Raw genomic sequence first — 27,450 nt, forward strand, 5'->3', positions numbered from 1 at the left:
AGGGATTTATTTAAATGGAGTTACTCCACATGGGGATACTGTTACTCCATGGGATATTAAACAAAAACCTCAGGGCAAAATATATGATATCTCCCAATGTGTTATGGTCAAGGATGCCCCAGAAGCCCCCCAAACAACACAGACCATTGCCAGTACCCTTGGTTGCACACCCCTAACTACATGGTAGACTCTGTTGCTGAAGATACCACATGTTTGGTCTCAGGACGAAGAAGAATCACCGGGAACTGACTGGGCCTTCCTCCCTGCTGGCTGCCTTTTAAGGAAGGTGCTGCGGCGGGGGAGAAAAGGAGATTGGTGGTTTTACCTACGGCTGCACCCTGCAGTACTCGCCTAACAGGCGAGGATGTGCCCACTGATGTAGCGGTGGCATGAACGTTACGGCGTAACCAGCCACTTTCTTGTTAGACTTGAGGCCTGCTTTGCAGGAGGGAATTCTCAGCTGACACCATAATCCTGGCCAAAAGCCGGAAGCCAGGAAGGCCGTAGACCCTTAGTAAAAAGAAACCCATCACTTCGCGCTAAGTGAAAATGTCGTCAAAGTGCTTTCTAAATGCTTACGTTTGTACACATAGACTAGTGCTGTTCCCAGCCTCAGTCGGGGAAGCCTGTCATCGTAATGGACCACAGGTCAACGCAGAGACTAACAGCCAATAAGTGACGATTGAGCACTCAGCCTTAAACGGGACATCTCTATCAACCCCTGCTCTCCCCTCCACCCCTAGGCTCAGAGAACACCGAAGAAGAGAGGGATGGAAAGGTCGTAAGAGCTGTAGGATGGGGAGCAGTGCTGGGAAATGCTGCCTTCTGGACATGGAGTGGCTGGCGCAGACACGACCCCACAGCAGCTGTGGGTGTGTGCTCAGGTTCTACGCAGGATCAGGCCAGCCAACGTCCCAGCATAGGCTGGCAAAGGCTCCCGTGAAGCTCCACCCTCATCTGAGGCGCTATTGGCAATTAACTGCTGCTGCTGGAGGCGAGTCACTTCTCTTCTGGGGTGTGGCCCCTGGTAGGTTACTGATGCTTCAGTGGGTTGTCTTACACCCATAGGACTCAGTGAGTTATTAAAAAACAAAAAAAGAGGACATGAAGGTGAAAAGGGAGCTTGTTTGGAAGAGGTCCAGGGAAGTGTGTGTGTGTGTGTGTGTGTGTGTGTGTGTGTGTGTGTGTATGTGTGTGTGGTGGGTTTTATCAAGATACATTGTATAGATGCATCTAATTGTCAAAAATTATACACACAGTGTCTTGAGATGGCTTTTTGTAAGTTTGTAGCAGACGAAAGCCCCTGGGAGGGAAATAAAACACGAATTGCTCCCCACCCAGATGATGAGAAAGATGGTAAGCGGGCATGCACTGGCGACATAACCTGGGAGAGGGTGGCGAGATGCCCAGGGCCGCAGAGAGCACAGCGGCACCCGCAGCTCTGCACATGGTGGATGCTCAAAGTAGGTAATGGGACTGAGCGCACCGAGCGTCCCTGTCTCCAGCTCTGCCCCAGTTGCACACTCCGTTTCCTGCATCCCTCCTCTCTCTGCCCACCCTGTCCTGGGGCCCCGAAGACCCCAGCTGCTCCTGTAGGGACAGTGCTCTGCCGGTCTCCACCAGGAGTCTCTTCCTGATGTTCCAGGTGCATGCATCCACGTGGCTTCACGCGCGCCGCCCCGCTCCCCTCCCCTGTCCTTATCTCTCCCTTTCGTCTCCATGGAGATCCACCGCCTCGGCTTGCCAGCATCCCAGCCTCTGCCAGGGATTCTGAGCTGGGCTTGGTTCATACCTCCTCCAGAGCCCTGGTACCCGCGGCCCTGTCTCCTCCCCCAGGGGTGAATCCACCCTCCTTTACAGCCTCTTTTTTTTTTTTTTTTTCTTTTCTGACCGACTCATTTATTCTCCAGCGCTGACAGCTAGGCAGAGCTACTGAGGAGCCCATCCCCCTGCTCCACCCTCCACCTGCTCCGCTAGCCCTCTAGCCGTCCTACCGGCAAAAGGTCTCTGTGGGCTTCCTCTGAGCATCGGACCCTCTGCCGTTCCAGCCTCCCATGCCGAGGCCCGCCCTGTCAGTCGCTGCTTTTTGTCACCGGCTTGGCAAACGGGCAAGTCTTAAGTGCAAGATCTGGGAAGGGGAGTGGGAAGGAGCCACCTGGGAGGGGGAGGGTGGCGGGTCTGGGTTCTGTTCTAAATCTACCCCCTCCCCGTTAGGAGGGCAAACGAAGCTTCATGGGAAACAGCAGCAACAGTTGGTGAGACAGCGGGCCTTCTGGGCTGGGATTGGTGCAGTGGGCCTGTCAGGTCAGCCGGCAAGGCTGGCCAGGGAGCACGGATCTCTGCAGTCCAGCAGACTCCTTTGCTGCGCGCTTGCTCCGCTCCGCAGGGTTCTCCCCAGGGAGGAGGCACAAGGCCGGATGGGCCAGGCTGTGCAGGGAGGGACCAGGACAAGCAGGTGGGTGCTACAGATGCTCAGCTCGGAGAGCGCAAGGAATCCTCCGAGAACCTGGCCATCTGTTCAGCTGCAGAATGGCTGCCTGGGTGCCAGGGAGCTACCGCCCTCTCCTGACTATCCCAGCAGCTGGGGTTTAGATTGTCCCCTTTGAGGAAGCCCCGCTGCGCTTTGAGGAGGCTGCTGCCCTGTGGGTTTCCTAAGTGTTGGCCCTAGGCGCCTTGTAGATGAGGGAGTCCTCACTAAAGACTGCCTCAAGCCCTAGCCAGGGCACTGCCAATCTGTCCTTTAGACCTCACCCATGGTTGCATGGCTGGCATGTGCAGAGCCAGGATTCCCTGAGGGTTGCTCTCTGGGGTGCTTTCTCCCCTCTGTTTCCGCTGCTCTCACTTGGGATGGCCAGGACCTGGGCTGCAAGGAAGTGAGGAATGGGGAGAGCTTGTCCCTTCCAGGCTGCCCTATGGCATAGGGGGGATTCACTCCTAAACTGTGAGCCCTCCAAACCCTGCACCCAACCGGCATCCGGCTTCCAGATGGTCTGCTCCCCTCCAGGTCCCATGCATCGTTCCCCAAGCTGGAGCTGGGCCTGGGACACCGTCCCTCCCCAACCCGGGAGCCGCCTACCTGCTCCATCTGTCTGGAAAGGCTTCGAGAGCCCATCTCCCTGGACTGTGGCCATGACTTCTGCATCCGATGCTTCAGCACCCATCGCATCCCAGGCTGTGAGCTACCGTGCTGCCCCGAATGCCGGAAAATCTGTAAGCAAAAGAAGGGCCTCCGCAGTCTAGGGGAGAGGATGAAGCTCCTGCCTCAGCGGCCGCTGCCCCCCGCCCTGCAGGTGAGGGACAAGACCTTTGCATGCAGAGATCTCTGATTAGATCCGAGATGGGGCATTAGCTCTGACCCTATTCTGCAGTCTGGAGGGGGCACGGAGTTCCAGGCTGGACACACTCCCAACGTGGGGTCAGTCCCGTTTGGGATGCTTCTCTGTCCCACCCAGGAGACCTGTGCTGTGAGAGCCGAACGGCTGCTGTTGGTGCGTATCAACGCCTCTGGAGGCCTCATCCTCAGGATGGGGGCCATCAACCGCTGTCTGAAGCATCCTCTGGCCAGAGACACACCTGTCTGCTTGCTTGCTGTCCTGGGAGAGCAGCACTCAGGAAAGTCTTTCCTCCTGGACCAGTTGCTCAGAGGCTTACCAGGCCTGGTGAGGGCAGGGCTGGCAGGAGGTTGCAGGGAGGCAAGGCAAGAGCCCCGGGTTGGCTCTGGGAGGGGAGCTGAGTTTCTGGGGACACAGAATGGACCACCCAATACCTTCTTCTCCACCTTCAGGAATCTGGTGACAATGGCAGGCCCAGGGCAGAGGGGTCCCTGCCTGGGATCAGATGGGGTGCTAACGGCCTCACCAGGGGCATCTGGATGTGGAGTCACCCTTTCCTGCTGGGCAAAGAAGGGAAGAAGGTGAGGGAGAGATACAGATGGAAGTTAGCATGGATCAAGGAGGGGCAGTGGAGGATACAGGGTAGAGGGATGGGGAGCAGGCAGGAAGGAGACAGGGATGAGAAGGACGTCTCCAGGGTGAGGACAAAGAAAGGCAGAGCAAGGCAGGCCTAACCCCTTGGTCTGTGTCCTGATAGGTGGCTGTGTTCTTAGTGGACACAGGAGATGTCATGAGCCCAGAACTGAGCAGGGAAACAAGGGTCAAGCTGTGTGCTCTCACCACAATGCTCAGCTCCTACCAGGTGAGAGGGGTGCCTGGGTGGGGTGGCCGCCCTGCACACCAGAACCCTGCTCAGCTTCCTCAGAACTCAGAGTCACAGACCTGGGTGCCTGAGGCCCAGCGGGTTCTAGAAGGTGCTTCTGGAAGGAGGACAGTGCCCCTAGTGAAGGCAGGCAGATGGGTTCGCTCTAAAGGTGGAGCGGAAGGCCTGAGGGACAGCTGGAGGCCCTCAGGACCACAAAGCTCTGTAAGTGTGGACGATGTCTTGCTCCTAGGCTGAGACTGGGCTTGTGTTCTGAGAGAAAGACCACTCAGGAGCCCCTCACGACCCTTCCTCCTCTTGCAAATTTTCTTGCATCTTCCTGTTTTCCTTCCAGATCCTGAACACCTCTCAAGAGCTGAAGGACACAGACCTGGGCTATCTGGAGGTAAGGTGGCCTCTGATACTGAAACCATCTCCTCCACACATCCTGACCACAAGGTCAGGAGGGCTAGACAAAAGGGACCTCACATTTTCCCATTCTGGTTTAGGATTTTATGACACTTGAACTGGGTCGGGGGCTTCAGGGCAGAGGGTTGAACATGAGGTGTCTGATTTGGGGAGAGGCAGGAGAATCTCCAAGCTGGAAGCCAGAAACTTGGTTCTTATCCAGGGTAGCTAGAGAGAAGGCTTAGGGGCAGATGATAGCCCTTGGAGTAGCCTAACCCTAAAGCCCTCTGTACTCATTCCCAGATGTTCGTTCATGTGGCTGAGGTGATGGGCAAGCATTATGGGATGGTGCCAATCCAGGTGAGACATCTATTTCTGGGTTTGTCAGTCCCGACACTGCCGAGTCCCAGCTGCTGGTGTCTGGACCCCTTTTCTCTTGTAGCATCTGGACCTCTTAGTTCGTGATTCTTCCCATCACAATAAGTCAGGGCAAGGGCACATGGGTGACATACTCCAGGTGAGTAGCGCAAAGGGAAGATGGTTGATGCAGGGTAGCAGGTGAGGGAGGCTGGCTGGGGTCCCAGAAGTGTGCTTACAGAGGAGGTGGGGGGACTGCTTCCTTGGCTCAGAGCTCTCCGTAATCCATCTCTCAGAAGCTGTCCGGAAAATACCCCAAGGTCCAGGAGCTGCTCCTAGGGAAACGGGCCCGCTGTTACCTCCTGCCTGCTCCTGAGAGGCAGTGGGTAAACAAAGGCCAAGGAGGCAGTAAGTGTTCCAGGGGTGGAGACCTCCCTGGCATTGCTTCTCAGCTTTGGCCCCATCTCCTCCAGGCCCAGGCTCCTCAGTCCAAGGAATCTCTTTCTCAGACACAGAAGATGACTTCTCCCACTATTTCCGGACCTACATCTCCGATGTGCTGAGCACAGCCCCTCAGCATGCCAAGAGCCGCTGCCAAGGGTACTGGAGTGAGGGGCGTGCCATTGCCAGGGGGGACAGACGCCTGCTCACAGGGCAGCAGCTAGCACAGGAAATCAAGGTAGGAAAACGTCCTGGGGACTCTGGCCTCATCAGGCAAGTGCCTGCTCTCTCTGACCTGGCTGTGATGGCTCTGCAGAACCTCTCTGGCTGGATGGGGAAGACCGGGCCCAGTTTCAGCTCTCCGGATGAGGTAAGGAGCACCCCTTCCTCCAGGAGGACAGGGACAGGGATGGTGACCTGGGGTAAAGGTCTGTATGTGCTGGGAGTGGAGATGAGGAACCAGGAGTCTCTCCCTGGCTGAGGAGGAAAAGAGGGAGGCAGCCTGGGTTTTCCCATGGACAGATGGCTGCTCAGCTTCATGACCTGAGGAGAGTGGAAGCTGCCAAGAAGGAGTTTGAGGAATATGTGAGACAGCAGGTGAGCTGTGGGGTCCACAGGGAAGGCTGAGCCAGAGAGGATGCCAGAGCACCCGTTTGGACCACCTTCCTTCCCACTGCCACAGGACATAGCCACCAAGCGCATCTTCTCCGCGCTACGAGTCCTGCCCGACACCATGCGGAACCTCCTCTCTACCCAGAAAGATGCCATCTTGGCCCGCCATGGCGTGGCCATGTTGTGCAAGGAGAGGGAGCAGGCCTTGCAGGCCCTGGAAGCTGAGCTGCAGGCGGAGGCCAAGGCCTTCATGGACTCCTACACCATGCGCTTCTGTGGCCACCTGGCCGCGGTAGGGGGCGCTGTGGGTGCTGGGCTCATGGGCCTGGCAGGAGGTGTGGTGGGTGCAGGCATGGCAGCAGCAGCGTTGGCTGCTGAAGCTGGCATGGTGGCGGCTGGGGCAGCGGTGGGGGCCACGGGGGCGGCGGTAGTTGGGGGTGGGGTGGGGGCCGGGCTGGCTGCTACGGTTGGCTGCATGGAGAAAGAGGAAGATGAGAGGGTACAAGGTGGGGACCGAGAGCCTCTTCTCCAGGAAGAATAACAGCTAGGTGTTGAAGGGTTGAGGAGATGAAAGGCGAGAGGAAAGGATTCAGAGGGACCAGAGTATATGGGCCCCCTGAATGCCCCATGTCCAGTGGTGGCTGAGCTGGGGTTTAAGATGGTCCAGGAACCTGAGCAGGCTTTCTGGCCAGGAGGCTGAGCTTGCGGTACAGTGGCTAGGATGTGAGGCCCGTTTCTGGCTATGGATAATTGCTATTCACTGGAGCCTAAGATCTCCCACCGTAAATAAGGTTCCACCTCCCCCACCCTACTCCAGTTCATTCCCCTGGAGGGCCCAGGCCTGGAGGTTTGCCCCTGGTTCCAGACCCTGTTCTTTTTATAGTTGGGACAGGTCCCAGCATGACTGGCTTTGGAGCCGGGGGCCTTGACAGGGAAGAAGGAGGAGGGACCACAGGGCAGAGATGAGTATGTCAGATAGAGGTATAACCCTGGAACAGTGACTTGTTCCCAAAATGGCTCCAGAAGGGACAGACTTGGCTGGCCTTCCCCCACTCTTCAGCTGGGTGTCCTGAACCGCCCTGTACCCCAGCCTCCTGCAGTCCCCTGGAGCCTGTGCCCTGTGCCAAGCCTGTTTGGATGGATACAGACAGACTAAATGCCAAAGAACCACACCTCCGATTGCATTCTGTGCTAGCAGTCCGCACCAGGTTCTGCCAAAGCATGGTAAAAGGACAGCACAGGAGATGAGTTCCGACCTTAACCACGGCCCCTTTCCCTTGAGCTGTGGGCCCTCTGTGCCACACTGTAAGACATCCTTGATACAGCTCTCTAAGCAATATGTCTCCAGAGAGTTTGTGGACAGGGAGTTTCTCTTGGGGGATGGAATTTCTAAGGGTACTTCCAGGCTATTAAACCGTAAAGTACGTTGGGCACATGACCCTTTATTTTATATAAAAATAAAATGTGTGTGTGAATGACAGAGTCTCAGTACATTCCTGAAACAAGAATTTGGCATCCCAAGGAATTTGGGGTGTGAGGAGGTGACAAGGGGTTCCATTATCAGGCTGTGGTGGGTGGGCAGGGGGACAGGAACACTGAAATTTGAAGTGGTCTGAGGAGTATCACGTCCTGGCTTGGTGGTGGCAGGAGGCGTTGGCCAAGAACCAAGTACGCAGTCACCTCTGCTGGTCTGCCCTTGGTCCTCGGAGAAGCCGATTCTGATGGCCCTGTCAGTAGGGAGCTGACCTCTGTTCCAGCAGAAGATCTCTGGAAACGGAGAAGTGGGATCCGCCGAGCAGGGCTGGCCAGTGCGTTGCGCTGGATTCTCCTCCCGCTCCTGCCTCCAGTCTCGGAATCACAGCGTGCTCACCCCGTCCAAACTCCGCATTTTGCAGATGCAGACCCAAGACAGAGTTCTTTCCTGCCCAGACGGTCAGGGGAGTCGCAGGGGGCCAGACATCCATGTTTTCGTTCACGTAGAGGCAGCGGAGGATGCGCTGTAGAGGGCCGTGCTGATGTTCCTTTCTGGATGCTTTTGCTTGCATGTCCTGCTTAGAGGAGTTTTGAGGGGTGGCGAAGAATACGGTCTGGGACTGATGGATAAAATACATAGGAACATCCCAGAGCTGGGGAGGAGAGTGGGTGGGGTGAGGGCAAATGAGGGTGACTTTTTTGTTTTTGTTTTTGTTTTATTTTAAACTGGGCCATGCTTGGGGACAGGGTCTAGGCAGTGTGCAGTGTTTGCGGAGCCAGGCTTTCTGGGAGCATCAGAGTCCTTCCACTGTCATCTGGTAGACACATGAGCTGCAAAGCCTTCCAGAGATTGGGGCTGGCAGGCTCGGAACATAAGGGCCTCCAAGGACTCAGAGGGCGGTGTTGTGTGGCTTAGGATTCCCCTCCCACAAGAACTTGGAGGAAACTCCAAGGTCAGCTTTGTACTCGATGAACAGATGGGAGAAGCTGGCTTGGCTCGAGAGTCTTCTGCGGCAAGAATGAATATTCCATGGCGTTTGTCTTGTGCCTTCTATCTCTCAAAGCGTTCCCAAACAGCTTCTCAGGCCTGGAAGCCATCAGCGTGAGTGACAGAGAGGAGGACACAGAAGCCCAGAGAAGTGATGTGTCTGAGCATCAGCTGAAGCAGCTAGTGTCAGGCAAACGGGGACTTGAACCCTCGCCTTCTGAAGTCAGACCCCTTGCTCTGCAGAGCCTTCATCTTTACAGGCCTCCCCAGACCCCCCAGACAACCTTCTGGCTCCAGTTAGGCAACCTCTGAGGGTGTGGTTCCAGTTTTCATTCTTACGGTAAGATACTTGAGGCCAAGTGCGTTGTCAAGAAGAGTTTATTTTACTCAGTTTCGGAGGCCCAAGAGCTGTGCTGGTATCAGGTTGGCTCTGGTGAGGATGTTGTGGTGTTTGGCATATGGTGGGAGAGGAGTGGGTAAGAGGGAGCTCTCATGTGGCAAGACAGGAAACTAGAAAGGGGGTGGGGTTCGTAAGAACTACATCAACTCCTACCGAGGGCTGTGTCCCCAGTGACCCGACCTAGTCCTCGTCTCTTAAAGGTCTGATGAAGGCCAAGTGTCCCCTTATGAGTCCTGAGATACCTTTAAATGATGCTCCAAACTGGTACTGGGCTTTTGACATTGGTTCTGTGGTCTGCCAGACTGTAACCCAGGCCTCCGAGACTCTCCTGACACCAGTCTCTGCGCTAGAGATTGCTGGCATACCTTGTAGCTCTCAATTATGAACCACCCCAGTGATGACAACGGCAAGTCCACAAGACACCAAGAGCCAGCAACCTGAAGCCCCTTGCACACTCAAGAACCCCACTCCCCCTGACCTGTAGGAAAGCCACATCACGCACGAGCCGGAATAAGCTTTGACTGTGCTGAATGAATGAGACACCAAGCTGATTTAGCTGTGGCGCTGCCTTCCTAACCAACTCACAGACCTGTGCTCTTTGAAATGGGATGTTGCCATAAGAAACACCGACAAACGTCAGTTGGGTGGTGAGCAATAAGGAAACGCACAGCCAGGCTCATGTCATGGCAAACCATTTGCTAACCGCCCACCTATAAACACTTGGAATGTAGAACGTGTATGATTAAGGAAGGTTCTTTCTTTCTTTCTTTCTTTCTTTCTTTCTTTCTTTCTTTCTTTCTTTCTTTCTTTCTTTCTAAATCAAGTCCCTTGCTAACCCAGAATATTCTCTGCACCAGCATGGAAAAGAAGAAAGGCGAGTCTCTTAACACACAGCACACAGGGCTGGTCCTGTGTACTCTGATAATGACGTTACACAGACAAAGAGAAACCACACCCATGTTGTACTTTTGTGTCTGTGGCCAGAATAGACAGCCGAGAGGAAAAGACTTGGCTTTGTTCATGGTTTCAGAGGGCTTGGCTCAAGGTCACTTGGTCCTATGTGTTGGGCAGAGAGGCCATGGCGACAGGACTGCGGCGAATGACAGTTGTTCACTTTCTGGCCAACCAGGAGGCAAGAAAAGAGAGCACTGTCTGCTGCTGGCCTTTTCTTCTTTGCCCTATTTTAGTAAATTGGGACCCTAGCCCACGGGGTGGTCCATCCACATTTAGAGTGGGTCTTCCCCCCTGACTTAATTGTCCCTTCTGGAAGGTCTTTTCAGACCTGTTCAGAGTTGTGCTTTACTCCTCTTCTGGCTGATTCTAAATCTAGTTAAGCTCACAAAGATGGTTAACCATCACGCTGTCATCCAGGCATGCTCATGGTTGAGGCATGAGAACTTTGCAGCGCTGTTCACTGTGTGCGCTTTCACAGTTTTCCCCAAGCGTACCTGATAAGCAGGGGTCAGAGCACCTAGCTGAAAGGCCTCGGTGACAGGGTGATTGAACGCTGGCACCACGTGGCACCTGCAGAAAGGCAGTCCTGGGTAAGTGGTAGTCTTCAAAAGGAGTTGTAAATGTCAGAGACCGTGCATGTTTGTAAGATGAACTATTTGAGTACAGCTTGCCCTTTGTTCCCAAAGCCACACTCACCTGGCCCTGTTCCTGACAGAGACTGTACCTAGCCAGTCTTTACAGACCACATCTATTCTGGGAATGCTGGAGGGAGTTGTCAGGGTCAGTCCATCCTTCTAGGGCCCAAGACTGGTAGTGCAGAAAAAAAACAAAACAACATTAGAAAATAATGTACCTGCCCTTAGAAAACTGTGGGTCTTAAAGTAATTGAAATCACCCATTCATGTTAGAGTGTGGACCAGTGTCTCCAGAGGCCCATGTGTTGAAGGCTTGCTCTAGTCTCATGCTATTAATGGTAGGACTTTAAGGCGTGGAGCCAGTGGGAGGAAGCTGGGTCACTGAGATGTGCTACTGGAGGGGGATACTGGGATTCCAGCCCCTTCTCTCTCTGCTTTCCTGTTGCCATGAGGTGAGAAGCTTGCATATGTGCCATGACCTACTGTTTGACTGTGGGCCCAAAAGCTTTGGGGCCAACCTTTTGCTGAAGCCTCTGAAACCGTGAGCTCACATAAGGCTTTCGCTCTTCTTTAGCAGTTGATTATCTCAAGCTGTAACGGCAGTGAAAAACTAACACAGGCCCCCGGGGCCATCTGTGACAGTCATAGCAGGTTTGTTAGAGTGGCCTAGTGTCAGTGTAGAGAATACAGGGCTGATGGCCTGGTGGGAGCCCTGCTTTGGTCCCCCCGAGGAGCTGGCTGTGTGTGGAAGGCGTGAGCTCCGTTCGATGGTTCGTTTCCCTTGGTGGTCACACCTGGACACTTCCTGGAGCCCTCCCCACGTGGGGACAGCCTGCCTTTTCTACAGAGCACCTTGCTGTGCATGAAATCTCTGGATTGGTGGATGGCGTGGCGGGCTCCCGAGGGGGTCCTTTCTAGGTCGTTTTGATTTTATATCTCAGGCTTTGCAGGGACAACGGAAGTCCTTTTAAGTGCTGAACTCGGTATGAGAGAATTGGGCTAAATTGGGCACAGGCCACGGTCTCAACCCATATTCGTAGCCTGTCAGACAAGAGCTCAAAGGATTGTGCAGTGGCTGCCTGTAAGGTTCCTCTCATGTTCGGCAAGGTTAGTGGTGGAGCGTTAGCTAGCACCCTTCCCAAGAAGAGCACCGGATGGACTCAGTGTCTGATTCCTCTGTTCCACTCTAGCACCCAGCACAACCTACCTCCTTCCTGAATGACAGTGCTCTCAGCCTGCCTGGGCATCCTACATACCACCGTGAGACACGTGAGAGTCCCTCTTACCTTCCACAGCTTTGCTTCAATGGAATCCAGGTCTCCCAAGGTCGCTGGCAAAGCTGGCGGAGGAAATCCCTTCTTAGCACCTTCCCCTGAATGTCAGGAACACTGCTGACAGATATCAGGCCTCACTTGTCATTTCCTGGTGGGGGGAGGGGTGTTGCCGAAGGATCTCACTTGTTAGCCCAAGCTGGGCTGGAACTTACCTTGTAGCCCAGGCTTGCCTTGAGCTCATGCAATTCTCCTTCTTTGGCCTCCCGGGCACTGAGATGAGAGGCACGAGCCCCTGTGCCTGGCCTCTAACACATCTGGGATGATGCCACCTGCCCGGCACAGAGGGGCATAGTGGGGACGCTTTAAAACGCCTCCTGAGAACCCCAAGCAGTGGGGACAAGCTACAGAATTTTGTTAGCTAGCCCCTGCATTCCAGCTGAGGTCACTCGGAGCCTTTCTCATCCCATTTATTATTTCCTTTGTGAGGTGTATTTCTGAGAATGAACAAAAGTTACTTGTCATATTAAAAGTGGGGCATGAGGGCTGCCCTGCCATTTAGAAATGTCACTATTTGCCCAGGTGGATTCCGGAGGCTGTGACCTTCGAGGCCTTGAGTGGTTTTTATTTTGCAGAGAAATTTTAGTTCCCGTCAAAGTCTAGGAAACCCCCTATTTTCCCAACTTTTCTCTGTTGCATGACAGCTCCATACAGACATTTATCAGTGGGTAGATTTTGGCAGTGGTTAGAGGGAGGGGGAGGGGCACAGTTCTGTTCCATCTTCCACTTCCTCAAGTGCCTTGAGGTGTCCTTCCTTCTAATCTTTTAGGGACCCCAAGTCTGACTAAACCAGAATTTGCGGCTTCAACATAAAAGAGAATTTGAGATGGGTTTGTATGAGGCAGAGTTGGGTTTAATGAAGGTATTTTAAAATGAATTTTAAGCATGAGGGTTAGGAGAACGAAAGGTATACCTCAGAGAGGGGTGTGGGTGTCTCAGAGAATTTGGGGGCACCCTGCGTTCTTTGTCTGTGGTATCTGACTGGTCCAGCAATGCGAAGCTGTTATCTGTAAAGAATCGCAAAGGAACTCAGGAGAGGTCACTGGTGTCTCCTGGGGGACTCACATGACTGCAATCCATGCTGTAAAGATCCAGACCCCAGGGATGTAGGGAGGTAGGTGTAGCCACGAGGCATCGTGCTGGAGTTGCCCAGAAAATATCTGGGGAAAGGAATGAGGTGTCAGATCATTTCTGAGCCTGGTTCATTGCTATTCTAAAATAAACTACTTCCTCATAAAGGGATCTTCCTCCTATCCCTGCGCCCTTCACCCGCCTCAGCTGCTGAGAGGGTCCAGCAGACTGTGGGGGAGGGGCTCTTTCCCCTACCGGTGTCCCCACAATTTTCCGCTGTCATCCTGGCCTGCCTCAGACTTGCTCTAAGTCCTGACATCAGAATGGCAGCCCTAGTAAGCTTCATGAGTCTATTTGTATAGATCACATTCCAGGCCGGCAGGAAGGTCCCAGAGCTCACCAGCAGCACCATTCTTGCGAACCCCCACGCTTCCACAGGACCCCCTAGTACATGTGACCCCCTAGACTTTAATTGGTTTTTATGTATGATTCTAGGAGGCAAGTTTTTATCCTATAAATTGCTCCAAAACTTGGAGCATCTTTCTTTCTTTCCTTTCTTCCTTCTCTTCTTCCTTCCTTCCTTCCTTCCTTCCTTCCTTCCTTCCTTCCTTCCTTCCCAATCTACATCCTCTTTGTTCATGGGCTTTTGTAAAATTTTTTCAATCCTCATATCCATGTTCTGGATCACTGCTCTTTCTTCTGTTAGTTCAAATCTTAATTTTGCTCCAGTTTCAGTTACTGCATTTGTGGTGTGTTTGTGTGCGTGTGCGTGCGTGTTCTGAGTCAGGATCTCTGACTGACTCTGGAGCTCACTGTTTGGGCTACACTGGTTAACCAGCAAGCCCCGAGGATCCGCCTGCCTCTGCTCCTCGGTACTGAAGCTTTGGCTATACAGCACCATGTCTGGAGTTTGCATGGGTTCTGTGGATCCCGTCCCAGGCTGTTGTGCTGGTACAGGAAGCCTTTTACCCACTGCGCTGTCTCCCCCACTCCCAAACCCAGTTTTTGTTTTGTTTTGTTTTGTTTGGGTTTGGTTTGGTTTTTCTGAGGCAGGGTTTCTCTGTGTAGCCGTGGCTGTCCTGGACTTGCTTTGTAGCCCGGGCTGGCCTTGAAATCTCAGATAACCCGCCTGCCTCTGCCTCTCTGAGTTCTGGGATTACAGGAGTGCACCACTGCAACAGTTTTTAATGTTTATCTTTTTCTAGTTGTGTTTGCCTGGGCTTAATGGTTCCAACTGGGAGGCGATTTGCTAGCACCAAACAGCAGCTCTGTTCTCCTTAGCTCCCAAAGCCTACCTCTTCTTTCATCCTCAACTTCAGGATAAAAAAATTGCCTTTTCAGCAAACTGCTGGGCCAATCGGTTATCTGCAGGTGAAGAATGCAGAGATGGGAAAGCTGAAGGCTCTTGGGAGCAAGTGTAGGAAATCTTCACAGAAGCCGGTGTGCATGTGATAGTCACTGTGGCCTGAAAGCCCTGGGCCAGCTGCTGCCTGCTGCAAAGACAGCACTTCACAGTGATTCCCACGTGCTCCGTCACCTGGGGCAGAACACACTCAGCACAGCGATCTGAAATTCTTCCACCCTAAGACGTTTTAAACAAATGGATGTCTTGCTTCAAGTTTTAGGTAGAAAAACGTTCAAACTGGAATTTCAAAAGCATTTTTTTTTTTCCAGAAATCGTTCTCCATCTTTAACTATTAGTGATGCCTTCCCGGTGGAGCCAGCTTGAAGGGTTGTTTTTTTTTTCCTTCGTTTGTTTTCAATCCTTGGCTGCTGGAGTTTGCGTGCGGAGCCTGCCACGCTCCATTTCAGACCCTGACACATATTCCTCTTTAGACAGTGGTGTTGGAGGGCTCCAACACCCTCCATGGAGATGGCCTCGCCCTGCATCCGTGAACTCCATGTGGCTTCCATCCCAGGTCTGGGCTTTTCTGTTGGTGACGGAGAAGTGAAATGGCCCCTTTTATTATTGACTTTTCTCATTGCTGTAGCAAAATGGCTGGCAGAAACAGCCCAGTGAAGGAAAGGTTTACCTGGGCTGAGAGTAGGTCATTCATTGCAGGCAGGCGGACAGGAGCTCATGGTGGCTGTAGTGAGTGGCAGAGGTTACTCACGTTTTGGCCAACCAGAAAGCAGAGCTGGGATCTGAAGTAGAGCCAGGCTATTATCCTTAACGTCTCATTTACGTAACCTTTAAAGCGGCCCACTTCTGTTAGCCTTCTTCCATCGGAGGCTTGTACAACCCCTCAAACAGCTGTCAGCCACGCCCAGCAAGCACTTACTTTTACTCGATGAACCATCTTGCAAGCCTGACAGAATGAATTTTAAAGATCCATTCAACTGTCTGATGCAGTTATTTGGATAAGTTACAAATAAAACAGTTGTATCAGGTCATATTACAGATCGGAATATTCAGCACCTAACCAGGCCACACCCTAGCAATTTAAGTCCTTATCGTCAGTGGGTAGAGGTTTGGACCCCCAGTGCCCGGTGGTGGAAGCGAGCATGAGGGTACAGCTGAAAACAAAGTGGCCGGATGAGAGTAGGTGCACACACTTACAACCCGTGGGATGACGGACACACTTATTTATCATTCACAGCTTCCTGCTGAAATGACTTTGATTATGTAATGCTGAGTTTGTTTCCTGTGAATGGCCAGCTCGGCTCTTCATGGTTTATCAGCTGCCTGGAATATCAATTTCTGTCCTTTCACTTCCACTAGCTGGGTTCTTGTGTTTAGAGTGTGTCTTTTTGTAGACAGCTTATATTTCAATCTTGATTAAAACAACCCATTCAGCTGCTCTATGCCTTTTGATTACAGTTTAATCTATTTGCATATAAAGTAAGTATTTTATGTTATATAAATAGCATAGATAGACTATGCTCTAGCATGCCCAAGGCCCTGGGCTCAATCCCAAACACACACACACACACACACACACACACACACACACACACGAGTATTAATAGGGAGAAATTTTTAAAAATCTATTTAACTTTTTTCTGCATCTTGTACAGTTATAATTGTTTTTCCTTTCCTATTTCCTGCCTTTGTTTTGATGGTATTTTCCCCTGTGAGACAGGTTCTCACTCTGTAGCCTTGGCTGGCCTCAAACTCATGGAGATAACGCCTGCCTCTGCCTCCTGGGTGCTGAGATTAAGGCGTGTACTTCGATGCCTGGCCTGATTTTTTTTTTAAAGATTTACTTATTTATTATATATACAATGTTCTGTCTGCATATACATGTCAGAAAAGGGCACTAGATTTTATTATAGATGGTTGTAAGCCACCATGTGGTTGCTGGGAGTTGAACTCAGGACCTCTGGGAGAGCAGCTAGTGCTCTTAACCACTGAGCCATCTCTTCAGACCCCTGTTTGTTTGTTTGTTAAGATTTATTTATTTATTTATTATGTATACAATGTTATATCTGCATGAACACCTGCGTGACAGAAGAAGACAACAGATCTCATCATAGATGGTTGTGAGCCACCATGTGGTTGCTGAGAATTGAATCTTTGGCAGAACAATCACTGCTCTTAACCTCTGAGCCATATCTCCAGTCCAACCCCTGTTATTTTTTGTTATTTTTTTTCAGTGACATAGTTTGGTTCACTTCTTTTTTCTTTTCAGTATCTTCTATAGACATTTTCTTTGTAGCTCCTCAATGATGACTGAGGAGAAATATCTTCCAGCTATAACAATGTTTCCAAATGGTAACTTCGATTGTATTTAAGCGTTTTGCTCCTTTTTATTTCCCACACCCTTTGTTATCACTGGCTCAGGCCGCATCTTTTCATGTGTTTGTAACCACTAACAGTTTTGTAGCTATATGCTTATTGTATTCTTTTATCTTTCAAACCCTACATAAGAATGAAAACCTATTTATGTGCATGATTATTATATTAGAGGAGTCTGCGCTTGTCCGGATATTCACTTTTGTCAGCTAGCTTGCTCTTTTCATGTTCCCCTTCTCATGCTTCCCAAATAGACTTTGGTCTTAAATTGCACAGCTTTATACTAGGACCTGTGGGGCAGGCCCGTGGTGACGGGTGCCCCAGCTGTGTTTGTATGGGAAAGCGACCCTTCCCCCTTCTCTTGGGATTTGGCTATGTGGATCAGGCTGGCCTCCAGCTCCAGCTCCCCCTGCCTCAACCCCACCAAGGACTGAGATAACCAGTGTGTGCCATCACATCTGTCTTTTTCCCTTTCCGCTTTGGAAGGTCTTGTGGCACGGTGTTCTGGATGGAATGCTATTTCAGGCAGCATTTTGACTTCATCACCCATTTCCTCCTGGTTGTGGCATTTCTGTTCAGACACTCAGTATAATCTAAGTAGAGCTGTCTGGTGCCTGATGCTGCCTGGTTTATGCTGCTTTCAATGTTTTTTTTTTTTTTTTTTTGTTCTTTGCTTTGGGGTTTTGAAGGTTTCTTTGTGTCCAGTGTGACTTTCCTCAGCTCATCCTGGGTGGAGTCTTTTTGCCATTTCTTTTGTTGAATTTGGGGAGTTTTCAGCTATTATTTCTTCAGGGAAGGGTTTTCTCAACTTCTGTGTAATGAAAATTGCATAGTATGTGTGTTGATAAAAGCTGAGGGTGCCCCATTGTCCTTTAGGCTTCCTTTATTATTTCATCCCTTTCCAAGTGACCAGTGTTAAGTCTGATGACCCTTCTGCTTGACCAAGCGTGCTGTGAATCCCTGCAGTGCCCCACTACAGGGATAACTCCCATTTGGTTAGCGAATTCTACTGTTCCAGGGCCAATCTGCCTTTTTTTTTTTTTTTTTTTTGTCCTGACCTACTTTCCAGATTTCATTCAGCTGTCTGTCTGTCTGTATTCTCTTGTACTTTTTTAAGTGCTTTGTCAGGTAATTTATAGATTAATCTTTTTTTCTTTGGGTCAGCTTCAGGAATCATTTTGTTCCTTCTAATGGGCCACGATTCTGTGGACTTGTGTGCATGTGTATGTGTGTTTGCATGCTTACAAGTGTGGGCACATGGGCCTTAAGGATGTTTTGCTAAGTTTTAAGCATTTGAAAAAGCAACCACATCTCCAGTCTTTATTGAATTGCTTTGCACAGAAGATAATCTTTACGAGTCTTGTAGAGTTTCTAGGGTTCTCTGAAATCTTTGTGGAGTAGAGGTGGGCTGCGTCTTCTCTTGATCTTGCATATTCGTGTGATTTGGTTGAGGACTGCCTAGTGAGGTAGTAACGCACATTTCTGGGTATGTCTGTGAGGGCCTTCTCAGAGCAATGAGGAGGAAGAACCTACTTACATTCAAAATGAGGATGTGGAGGAGGGGGGGACTAGGAGGAGTGGGGGAGGAGGACGAGGGGGAGGAAGGAAAAGAGGAAGAGGAGGAGAGGGGGAGCCTGTGTTGAAGGGTCTCTTCTCCCTGTGGCACAGCCCCGCACAAGGCAGAAGCTTTGCTCTACCATGTCATTCCATGCTGATGTTTTGCTTTGTCACAGCCCATGAACAACAGAGCCAGACTACCGTGGGCTAAAATGCCTGAAACCAGGCACTGAAAGCACATGCTTCTTCCTTCTAAATTGTTTCTCTCCTGCTAGAGTGACAAAAGCTAACAAAACATGTACTTGTTTGTTTAGAGAGGTTTAATAATTTTTTTTCAGGAGCTTGCATCTTTCTCTCTTTAAATTGAAAAAAAAAATTCATATAATATATTTTGATCTTGTTTTTCCCCTACTGCAATTCCTTCTAGATCCTTCCCATCTCCCTCCCCACTTAACTTTATGTCTTTTCCTCTTTCTTTAAAAACAAACATACAAACAAAAGCAAACAATACGAAACACAAAAATGCCCAGAAAACAACAAAATTGAAAATAAAAGTAAACAACCAAAAGACCAATAAAACTAAACAAAACCCAAACCAAACCAAACTGAACCAAACCAAAAAAACAACAAAAACCAAACAAAACAAAATAAGACAGAGAGAGGAGGAGGAGGAGGAGGAGGAGGAGGAGGAGGAGGAGGAGGAGAGAGAGAGAGAGAGAGAGAAAGACCCTCTACAAAATTTATTTTTGTTGACCAACTACTTCTGGGCACAGGGCCTGTCCTGAGGTGGGTGGTTAATATACCCAGGGAAAGAGATTAACTTTCCCTGTGTCAGTTGCAGACGGCTTCTTGGTCAGGGCTCGAGCCTTTGCCCACTGCCCCGGCAGTGCTGCGACCTGCACACAGCAGGTCTGTGTGCACTGCCACAGTCTCTGTGAGGTAACATGTGCTTCAGCCCTGTTGTGTCTGGAAGACACTGTTTCCCTTGGGGTCACTTACCACAGCTGCCTCTTGCAATCTTTCCTCCCCCTGCTCTTCTGCGTAGACCCCTGAGGAGCTCACACCGCTGGCTCCTTCTGGTCTACCTCGGCAGGCTCTGTGCTACAGCAGCAAGCCACCTCTCTTCCTCTTGTTCTCAGCGGGTCATCGGCATATGCTGGCTCCCTTCGAGTCCCCAAGTCAAGTGAGATGCCAGGCCGCGGGGCAGCTCTGCAGGCATCCATGCACCATCTATGCTCCAAGGAAGAAGCCGTGAGTTGGCACTGTGGTGGCACGGTGGGAGCTCACCCTAGCTTTCAAGGGCCCACGGGCTTCCCAACTGTGCCTGTTCGGTTAGTGCTCTTTACATGGGCTGGAAACCAGCCTTTTGCGCATCTCATGTGCCCTCCTGCTACCCCAGGGAGAAGCCACAGACTGAGGTGAGTGGTGTTGGCTTAAAGGGGTGATGGTAGAGAAGGCGGCATGGCGCTTCTGACCGATTTCTCTCTTTCTTTTACTTTTTTTTTTTTTTAAACACATTTGTTTATTTGGCATGGCAGTGGATACACGGGTGGGATTTGCCACAAAATGCATGTGAGGTCAGAGGACAAACCGGGAGTCAGCTCTCCTCTTCTACCACATGGGTTTAGGGGATCGAACCCAGGCTTGGCAGCGAGTGTCTTTAGCTGCTGAGTCATTTTATCGGACCTTTTGTAATTTCTATATAGTGCTCTTGGCTTGATCTCACATGGGGCAATGCACCTTCCTCACTGATTTCTGGAATTCCCATACAAACATTTGGATCTGTAGACAACTGTGTTCACTCGGGGCTTCTATGAAAGAGTAAAGCTGGGATTTCCAATTCTGCCATCTTGCTCATTCACCCCGTTAGGTACAAAGAAAAACCCCAAGTGCCCCAAAAGGACAGGCCAGCTATGTCCAAGATGACAGCCTGGATTCAGCTCGGGCTGCCTGCTGACAGGAAAAACGGAAGGATTGCTCAGCATTCCTCAGGAACCCATGGAACGGTTTCCTGCCAAAGTCACCGGTGGCTACATTGGGAGTTCAAAGTCAGCATGGGCTAGAGAGCCTGTTTAAAAACAAAACAAAACAGAACAGGACAGAACGAAAACCAAACCCAAACAGTAGATAATCTTAGTCAGTCCTTCTGCTTGAGTTTTTAGAGTTTTGGTAGGGATGCTCTGTAGGAGCTTTCAGGGCACACTACAGCACGATGACAGAGCCCCGTTACTCACACAGCCCTCTGGGAGATCAATAGCACCTCCCCAATCCCAGTCTTCACCTCCCTGACTTCACACACCTCAGAAGCGGGGTAAAGCAGCCTCTGTGCTCCCTTAGCATAGTGCCCCCAGGGGTCCCCCACAGCACGCGGGCCAGCGTTTCTTCCTCGTTCGTATGAACCCCCCCAGCACGCACACAGCAGCGTTCGTTTGTGTGGACACTTGGGCTGCTTCTGCCTCTCGGCTGTTGTGAATAAAGCTGTGGCAAACATGACAGTGCAAATACCTCTTCTAGATTCTAATCTCAATTCCTTTAAACAAGTACCCAGAAGTGGAAATTCTGGGGCATATGGTAGTTCTATTTTTAATTTTTTTCAGGATATTCAGCATGCTATTCTATAGCAACTGCATTCTCTTTCTTTTCAGCCCATCCCGTTCAAGGCTCTCTCTTCACCATTTTCCCCAAGACTCGATGTCTTTATATGTGAATATAATTCCCACATGTGGACTCATAAGTCATTTTGGACTTGAGTTTCCCTGAGAGCTAGCGATATTGGGCGTCCTTTCATGAACCTGCTGACATTTGGGGGCAGTGTTTCTAGAGAGATGTCTGTCCATGCAGCTGTGCTCGCGTTTGATTTTGAGTTTAGTGAGTTCTCTACGGTTGTGGCTGTGAAACCTTCATGAGTTCCAGGGCTTGTGAATATTTTCTCCTGCTCTGTTGGTAGCATTTCCAGCCGCCCACTATTCCCTTTGCTATGGCGAAGCGCTGTACTTTGACACGGTCCCGTGTATCTGCTTTTCACTTTTTTTTCATGCATTCTGTCATATCAAAAATTCACTGCTTAGGCCTGAGGGATGGCTCAGCAGTTAGGAGCACTGGCTGCTCTTCCAGAGGATCCCAGTTCAATTCCCAGCACCCACATGGCAGCTCACAACTGTCTATAACTCTAGTTCCTGGGGAATCCAACTCCCTCACACAGACATACATGCAGGCAAAACACCAACGTATATAAAATAAAAATAAACTGTTGATAAAAGTTTACTTCCTACTTCGATACCATGAAGCTTTTCCTCTAACTTTTCTTCCAGTCTTACGTCTTTAATCCATTTTGCATTGGTTTCTGTGTGTGGTATGGAATGAAAGCTCACCTTCACCATTTCACACGTTTGAGATCTAGCTTTCCCAGCACCGCTCGGGGAAGAGATTTTCTTTTCTCCAGCCTGTCTTGTTGACACCTTGCTTATTCATGGCTTTATTTCAAGACTTTGTTCGAGCTTTTGGTTGATACATCTACGTTTCTATCATTACCATGTTGCTTTATATGACAGTTGGGGCGTGTCCTCTTGGTATTCCTTTGGTATTGAGCCTTGAACACCCTCGGCAAGCACTCGCTCAGTAAACTGCATCTTTAGCCAGACCCTTCTTTTACATTCTCTGTCTGTCTGTCTGTCTGTCTGTCTGAGTACAGGCATGTGCATGCTACATATGAAGTCAATTCTCTCCTTCTCCCACATGAGTGTTGAATGAAAAAAAGAAAAGGAAAGGGAAGGACATGGCTGCCCCTATGTATGGAGGAGGAAAAGTTTATTGTAGATACGTGGGGGAGCATAGCAAGAGGTAGGGAGGCAGGGAGGCAGGGAGGCAGGAAGGCAGGGAGGCAGGGAGGCAGGGAGGCAGGGAGGCAGGGACATTTGGGAGAGTCCAGTGATTATGACCTTGAACCATGTGGGGATAGGGGGAGCGGAAGGGAGAGAGGGGAGCCAAGTACAGCAGCCAGAAGGCCAAAGGTCCAAAAGGAGAGGCAGAGAGGCTAGCTAACCAAAATGTCTGGATTATATATAGGAAAAAGCCCCCGGAGGAAGGGCAGCCAGCCCTTGGGCTGGCAAGTTCAGGTAGAGGATTAGGTGTGCCAGCCACACCCTATGACAGGTAGGGATTGAGGGGTGCTAGGAGAACTGGAGGCTAGGTCTTCTTTGAAATGTTAAATAGGCCCCTCAGCCCCTAGTCCCGGGTTTGACATTTAACAGGTGTCAAGGATGAGTTTAGGTCATCAGGCTTGACAAATTGAGTCATCTCACACCTATCTTTCATTAATCCCAGCACTCAGGGAGGCAGAGGCAGGCGGATCTCTGTGAGTTCAAGGCCAGCCTTGTCTACAAAGAGAATCTAGGACAGCCAAGGCTACACAGAGAAACCCTGTCTTGAAAAACCAAAACAAGACAAACAGACTGTACAAATCTTCCTGAGATACAAACACAGCTGATTTGTATCTTGATGCTGTGGTTTATACATTTTTCTTAGCGCATTTTTTTTAGTTTGAGTAGGTTTTGGTGGACTCTTTAAGGTTTCCTGTTCTAACACAATGTCAACTGCAAACCAAGATAATTGCATTACAGTTTAATGTTACATGTACTTTGTGTGTGCATGTTGTGTGTGTATGCATGCATGCATGCGAGTGTTCACGCACTTGTGTGTCTATAGAATAAAGTACATCTCTAAAAATTATCCCCTGAGGACTGGTGTCTCTGTTGTCAGATTAACAGAGTTAGGAACTCTGCTATTTTTAAAGATTTATTTTTAACGTATGCGCGAACAGCGTTTTGTCTGCATGGATAGCTGTGCTTCATGTGCGTGTCTGGTACCCACTGGTGTTCTGAGTTATGTGGGTTGATCAAGGAAAGAGGGTCAGCCCAGAACGTACAAGGCTCTGAGGCAGCAGGGGGGCCCAGCCTCGGTGAACTGAACCTTGAGCAGCCTATCAGAAATGTTTGTATTGATTATTACACAAAAGCTGTGGGGTTTTTTTTTTGGGTAAAACAAGTTCCTCATACCAAAGCCCTTCATCTGATCTGTCTGTCTGTCTGTCTGTCTATCTATCAATCTAACACACTGTTTGCAGTACCCTATAATGTCCTAGGTGTGCCAGGACCATCTTGTGACCAAAGTCACACAAAGGCCATAAAGCTCCTTCGGAAAAACAGCTCTACAGAGAAGAGAAAACAATCACTGTTTTCTACAGTAATTTCTTCAAGGTCCAAGTGCTTCTGGAAAACAACTATTCATTCTGGAGTTTATCCTCGACACAGTGAAAAGTAACCATTTTATGCTAATATTTGCCATCTAGATATAATGATCCTACTAGAATTCCACTAAAGGTACTGTTGGATGTCCAAAGAGGGCCTCGTACCCTCTGGAACTTGACTTACAAGTGATTGTGAGCTGCCACAAAGGTGCTGGGAACGGACCCTGGCTCCTCTACAAGAACAGCCAGTGCTCTAGCCCCTGCGCCAAGAGAGGCGTTCAGCTCTACCTTCACGTGGTGGGTAACAGAGCCGAAAGAAAAGTTTTCCATAAGACTTGGCTGTTAGTGGGAATGTAAAGCTGTGCAGCAGTAGGAGGCACCTCAAAACCCAAAATAGAGCCTCGTATTAGCCATCTGGGCATGTACCTAAAAGCATTGGAGTCAGAGCTCTAAGCGTCTCTGCTTAGTGCTGCGCTATGTTACCAAGAAGGGAGGCAGCCCCGGTGTCGGTGAATGGCAGGGGCGGTGAACGGAAGCGCCATAGAATATCACTCAGCCTGCAGGAAGGAGGACTCTGTCACATGCCGTGTGGGTGAGACCTAGGAACATGATGCTAAGAAATAAACCAGCCACAGAAGAAAGGCCTGTGACTCTCACTTGGGCAGCGACTCCAGTGGCAAATGGCAGTCCGTACACGCTTCCCCCGTGTCACGCTGTTTTATAAGGACTGTGAAAGCTAACTGTGATCGCCCCTGGCCAGTTTGGAGCCTTCTGGGGACAGAAACCTACTCCCCCGTGACCCTCTGGGTGCTTTGGGAAGGGAGTCCACCTGAATGAGCCCCTTTTACCTCTCCGACCTCTGGGGGTAGGTGATTTCCAGGCACACTGGATCTGGTGGCGCAGTCTCTCCCGTGGTCTGGGTTAATCTCCCCTGGCTGATGAGGTTCTGGAGAAGGTGGTTCATGACAGTGAGTTCCTCTGGGGGCTTCAGGCCGGCAGAGATTGCTTAGAGGAAGCCTCGGATGCCTGCTGCTCCCTGAGTATGAAGGGGTCCTCATACATCCGGGGTCCTGTGGGATGCGCCATCTCCTGAGGCTCACGGTTGTTCCCAGGAATTCCTTTACAGATGTAAACTACTTTCTCAAAGGACATTTTCTTTTCTCTTCTTTTTTTTAGAGCTGCTCTCAAAATAATCCTTGAAGCATTGCCAGAGAAGACTAGAAAAGACTAGAGCAGAGTGTTCTAGGCTCCTGCGGTAGGGGAGCCTGCCTCCTGAGCCCACTTTTGCGCATGGATTTCCTGGTTTCCCCAGTTTCTCCACCTGTACTTCTGGCTTAGTTTCATTTCGCTCCAGTGTCTATGTTTTAAAAGAACGAAGAGTTCACGGGTGATCTCAGGGCATTTGGCCCTGGAGCCCACACCCGATGCAGCAGGCGCCTGTCTGCGATGATACAGCCGTGTGGACACTTTCATGTCAGCGGTGATGAAGGAAAACTGGGCCAGAGGGAGCCTTTGGGTTGAGAAGGAAAGGGGGTGGCGGGGAAAAGGACAGACAGCGCTGTAAAGAGAGATCCAGGCTGCCCTAGATCAGAGGGTGGAGCGGGCTCTTTCTACAGTCGCTGGAGAGGTGTGTGAGGACGTGTGAGTTTCTAATGATAAAGGTGTGTATGTGTGTGTGTGCATATGTGCACTCATGAGTGTGCATAAGGGCATATGTGTGCCATGACACAGCTGTGAAGGTCAGAGAATGACACTTGAGGAGTGGCATTTTGCCTGAATGTATCGGTGCAGGTGTCAGATCACCGGGAACTAGAGTTATACACAGTTGTGAACGGCCACGTAGGTGCTAAGAGTCACACCCAGATCCTCTGGAAAGCTGCCAGCTCTCTTAACAATTGACCGGTGTCTCCAGCTCTCACACCTAAGATTTCTTTCTTTCTTTTTTTTTTTCTTTTTGAGACAGGGTTTTAGCTTTCTGATGACCTACAAGCTTCTGGGGGTTCTCTCGCCTCCACTCCCGACACCCTGTGGAATGCTGGGACTACAGCGTCCAGCCTCTTTTGTGTTCTGGGAACTTTTTATTTTATTTTTATTTTTTTAATATTAATTACACTTTATTCACTTTGTATCCCCACTGTAGCCTCCTCCCTCATTCTCTCCCAACCCCACCCTTCTTCCCTCTTCTCATCTCATGCCCTTCCCTCAGTCCAGTGCTAGGGGAGATCCTCCTCTCCTTCCATCTGATCCTGGTCTATCAAGTCTCATCAGGACTGGCTGCATTGTCTTCCTCTGTGGCCAGGTAAGGCTGCTCCTTTCTCAGGGGTTGGTGATCAAAGAGCCAACCACTGAGTTCATGTCAGAGACAGTCCCTGTTCCCATTGCTATGAAACCCACTTGGACACTGAACTGCCATGGGCTACATCTGTACAGAGGTTTTAGGTTATCTCCATGCATGGTCCTTGGCTGGAGTATCAGTCTCAGAAAAGACCCCTGGACCCAGAATCTTTTTTTCTGTTACTCTCCTTGTGGCGCTTCTGTTCCCTCCAGGTCTTGGTTCTGGGAATTCTAACTCAGATTCACACATTTCCCTGGCAAGTTCTTTTACTGTCTGAGCTCAAAGCCCAGCCTTGGGGATGGCGATTTAAAAGAAGTCTCTTTTTTATACTTGAAGAAATGTTTTTCCTGTGTAAGAAACAGATTTGAAGCCAGTTTGCCTTTGGGGACCCCTGCTCCTGGCTGGTGGGGGTGGGAGAGAGCGTGGGAGAGATACATTCACGCCATCACCTAAGAAGACCCAGACTTCATTTTACGGGTTGGGAGCTCTTGATCGGCCTCTGAGGCCCTCTCCATCTCTTGTCCTCACGGGTGCCCTTGCTCTACCTTTAGTAGGACAGAGACAACACAGCTTCCCAGACTCCCAGCACTACAAAGCAGGGTGCAGTTCAAAGAGACCTCTGCTCACAGCACTCTACCCCAGGCTGTGCTCTGTGGCTCAGAGTGGGATGGTCAGTGTTCAGTCATTCAGACACGGGGAAACGGAACACTCAAGTGAAGGCTCAGCCCTGATAAAAGGACAAACCCAGTGATGAGGGAACATTCACAGTCTGCTCTTCCAACTTCGTTTAAGGGAAAAAAAAAAGTTTTAATTTTGCTTAACTCTATCCTGGACAATTTACCAATAGTAACCAAATCCAGAAATGGCATATTCTGTGTTTTAATACAGGGTTTCAAAGGTGGACATGAGCAGAGCAGGGCTTCCATGAAGGGTGGGTTTCCAGCCCCCCTCCCCAACCCTAATACATCAAAGACGTAGGAAAGGGCTTGGTAGCCGGGTGACAGTGGTGCACGCCTGTAATTCCAGCACTCAGGGAGGCAGAGGCAGGAGGATCTCTGTGAGTTCAAGGCCAGCCTGGTCTACAAAGTCAGTCCTAGGCAGCCAAGGCTACACAGAGAAACCCTGTCTCTCCCCCGACCCCAAACAAAACAAAACAAAAAACCCCTCCCCAACCCTCTCCCCCAAGCATGTATGCATGCATGTGTGTGAGAGAGAGACTGGCTCCCACCTCCAGCATGAAGAAGAAAAGAAAGTTGGCGTCAGGAGAGATGGCTCAGCTGCTAAAAGCACTGGCTGTTCTTGGCAGAGGCCTTGGGTTCAATTCCCAGCCCCGACATGGCAGCTCACAACCGTCAGGAGCTCCGGTCCCAGGGCATCTGGTGTCCTTTTCTGATCTCTTAGGGCACTGCCCACAGATGGCGCACAGAATAAACACACACGCAGTCAAAACACATGCAGTCTCTCAAGAATGAAAAACTGAATGTAAAGAACAGAAAATCTCGAGGGCTTGTTTCCTGCTGGGGTGGTTGTCCTTGGCTGGCAGCTTAACTACACCTGGAATCAAGCACCTGAATGGCTGGGCGCACCTGTGAGGGATTTCTTTCTTAATTGAATCATTTGCAGTAGGAAAAGCCACTTTTAATGTGGATTGCCGAGGGAGGAAAACACATTGTTAACCGGATCTTCTTCGAGGTGGGAAGAACTGCCTTTAAC

General features: G+C 50.3%; 1 protein-coding gene across 3 annotated transcripts; it reads left to right on the forward strand.

The window, feature by feature from the left end:
- Nucleotides 1–1,699: 1,699 nt before the first annotated feature.
- Nucleotides 1,700–7,490, forward strand: Rnf112 (ring finger protein 112). 3 transcript variants are annotated; one of them, XM_060363586.1, is made up of 16 exons: nt 1,700–1,808; nt 1,911–2,108; nt 2,215–2,255; nt 2,387–2,455; nt 3,005–3,290; nt 3,456–3,659; nt 3,785–3,913; nt 4,090–4,194; nt 4,550–4,600; nt 4,906–4,962; nt 5,045–5,119; nt 5,256–5,367; nt 5,469–5,638; nt 5,717–5,770; nt 5,923–5,997; nt 6,083–7,490. In XM_060363586.1, exons 2-16 carry the CDS (start codon nt 2,055–2,057, stop codon nt 6,551–6,553), a joined length of 1,953 nt encoding a protein of 650 aa, XP_060219569.1. In that variant the 5' UTR covers nt 1,700–1,808; nt 1,911–2,054; the 3' UTR covers nt 6,554–7,490. The 3 variants fall into 3 exon arrangements, with proteins under 3 accessions (XP_060219569.1, XP_060219567.1, XP_060219570.1); XM_060363584.1 differs by having other exon boundaries at nt 1,701–1,808; nt 3,453–3,659; XM_060363587.1 differs by lacking the exon at nt 2,387–2,455 and having other exon boundaries at nt 1,702–1,808; nt 3,453–3,659.
- The last annotated feature ends 19,960 nt before the right edge of the window (nt 7,491–27,450 follow it).

This window comes from Meriones unguiculatus, chromosome 11, assembly GCF_030254825.1.
Source record: "Meriones unguiculatus strain TT.TT164.6M chromosome 11, Bangor_MerUng_6.1, whole genome shotgun sequence".
In the NCBI taxonomy this organism is placed as follows: Eukaryota; Metazoa; Chordata; class Mammalia; order Rodentia; family Muridae; genus Meriones; species Meriones unguiculatus.

Coding starts and splice junctions, on each gene's coding strand:
- Rnf112 (XM_060363584.1), top strand. CDS start 2,055: ATGCCGAGGCCCGCCCTGTCAGTCGCTGCTTTTTGTCACCGGCTTGGC. Junction 3,660..3,784: donor TCAGAGGCTTACCAGGCCTG/GTGAGGGCAGGG, acceptor CTCCACCTTCAG/GAATCTGGTGACAATGGCAG. Junction 4,195..4,549: donor CAATGCTCAGCTCCTACCAG/GTGAGAGGGGTG, acceptor TTTTCCTTCCAG/ATCCTGAACACCTCTCAAGA.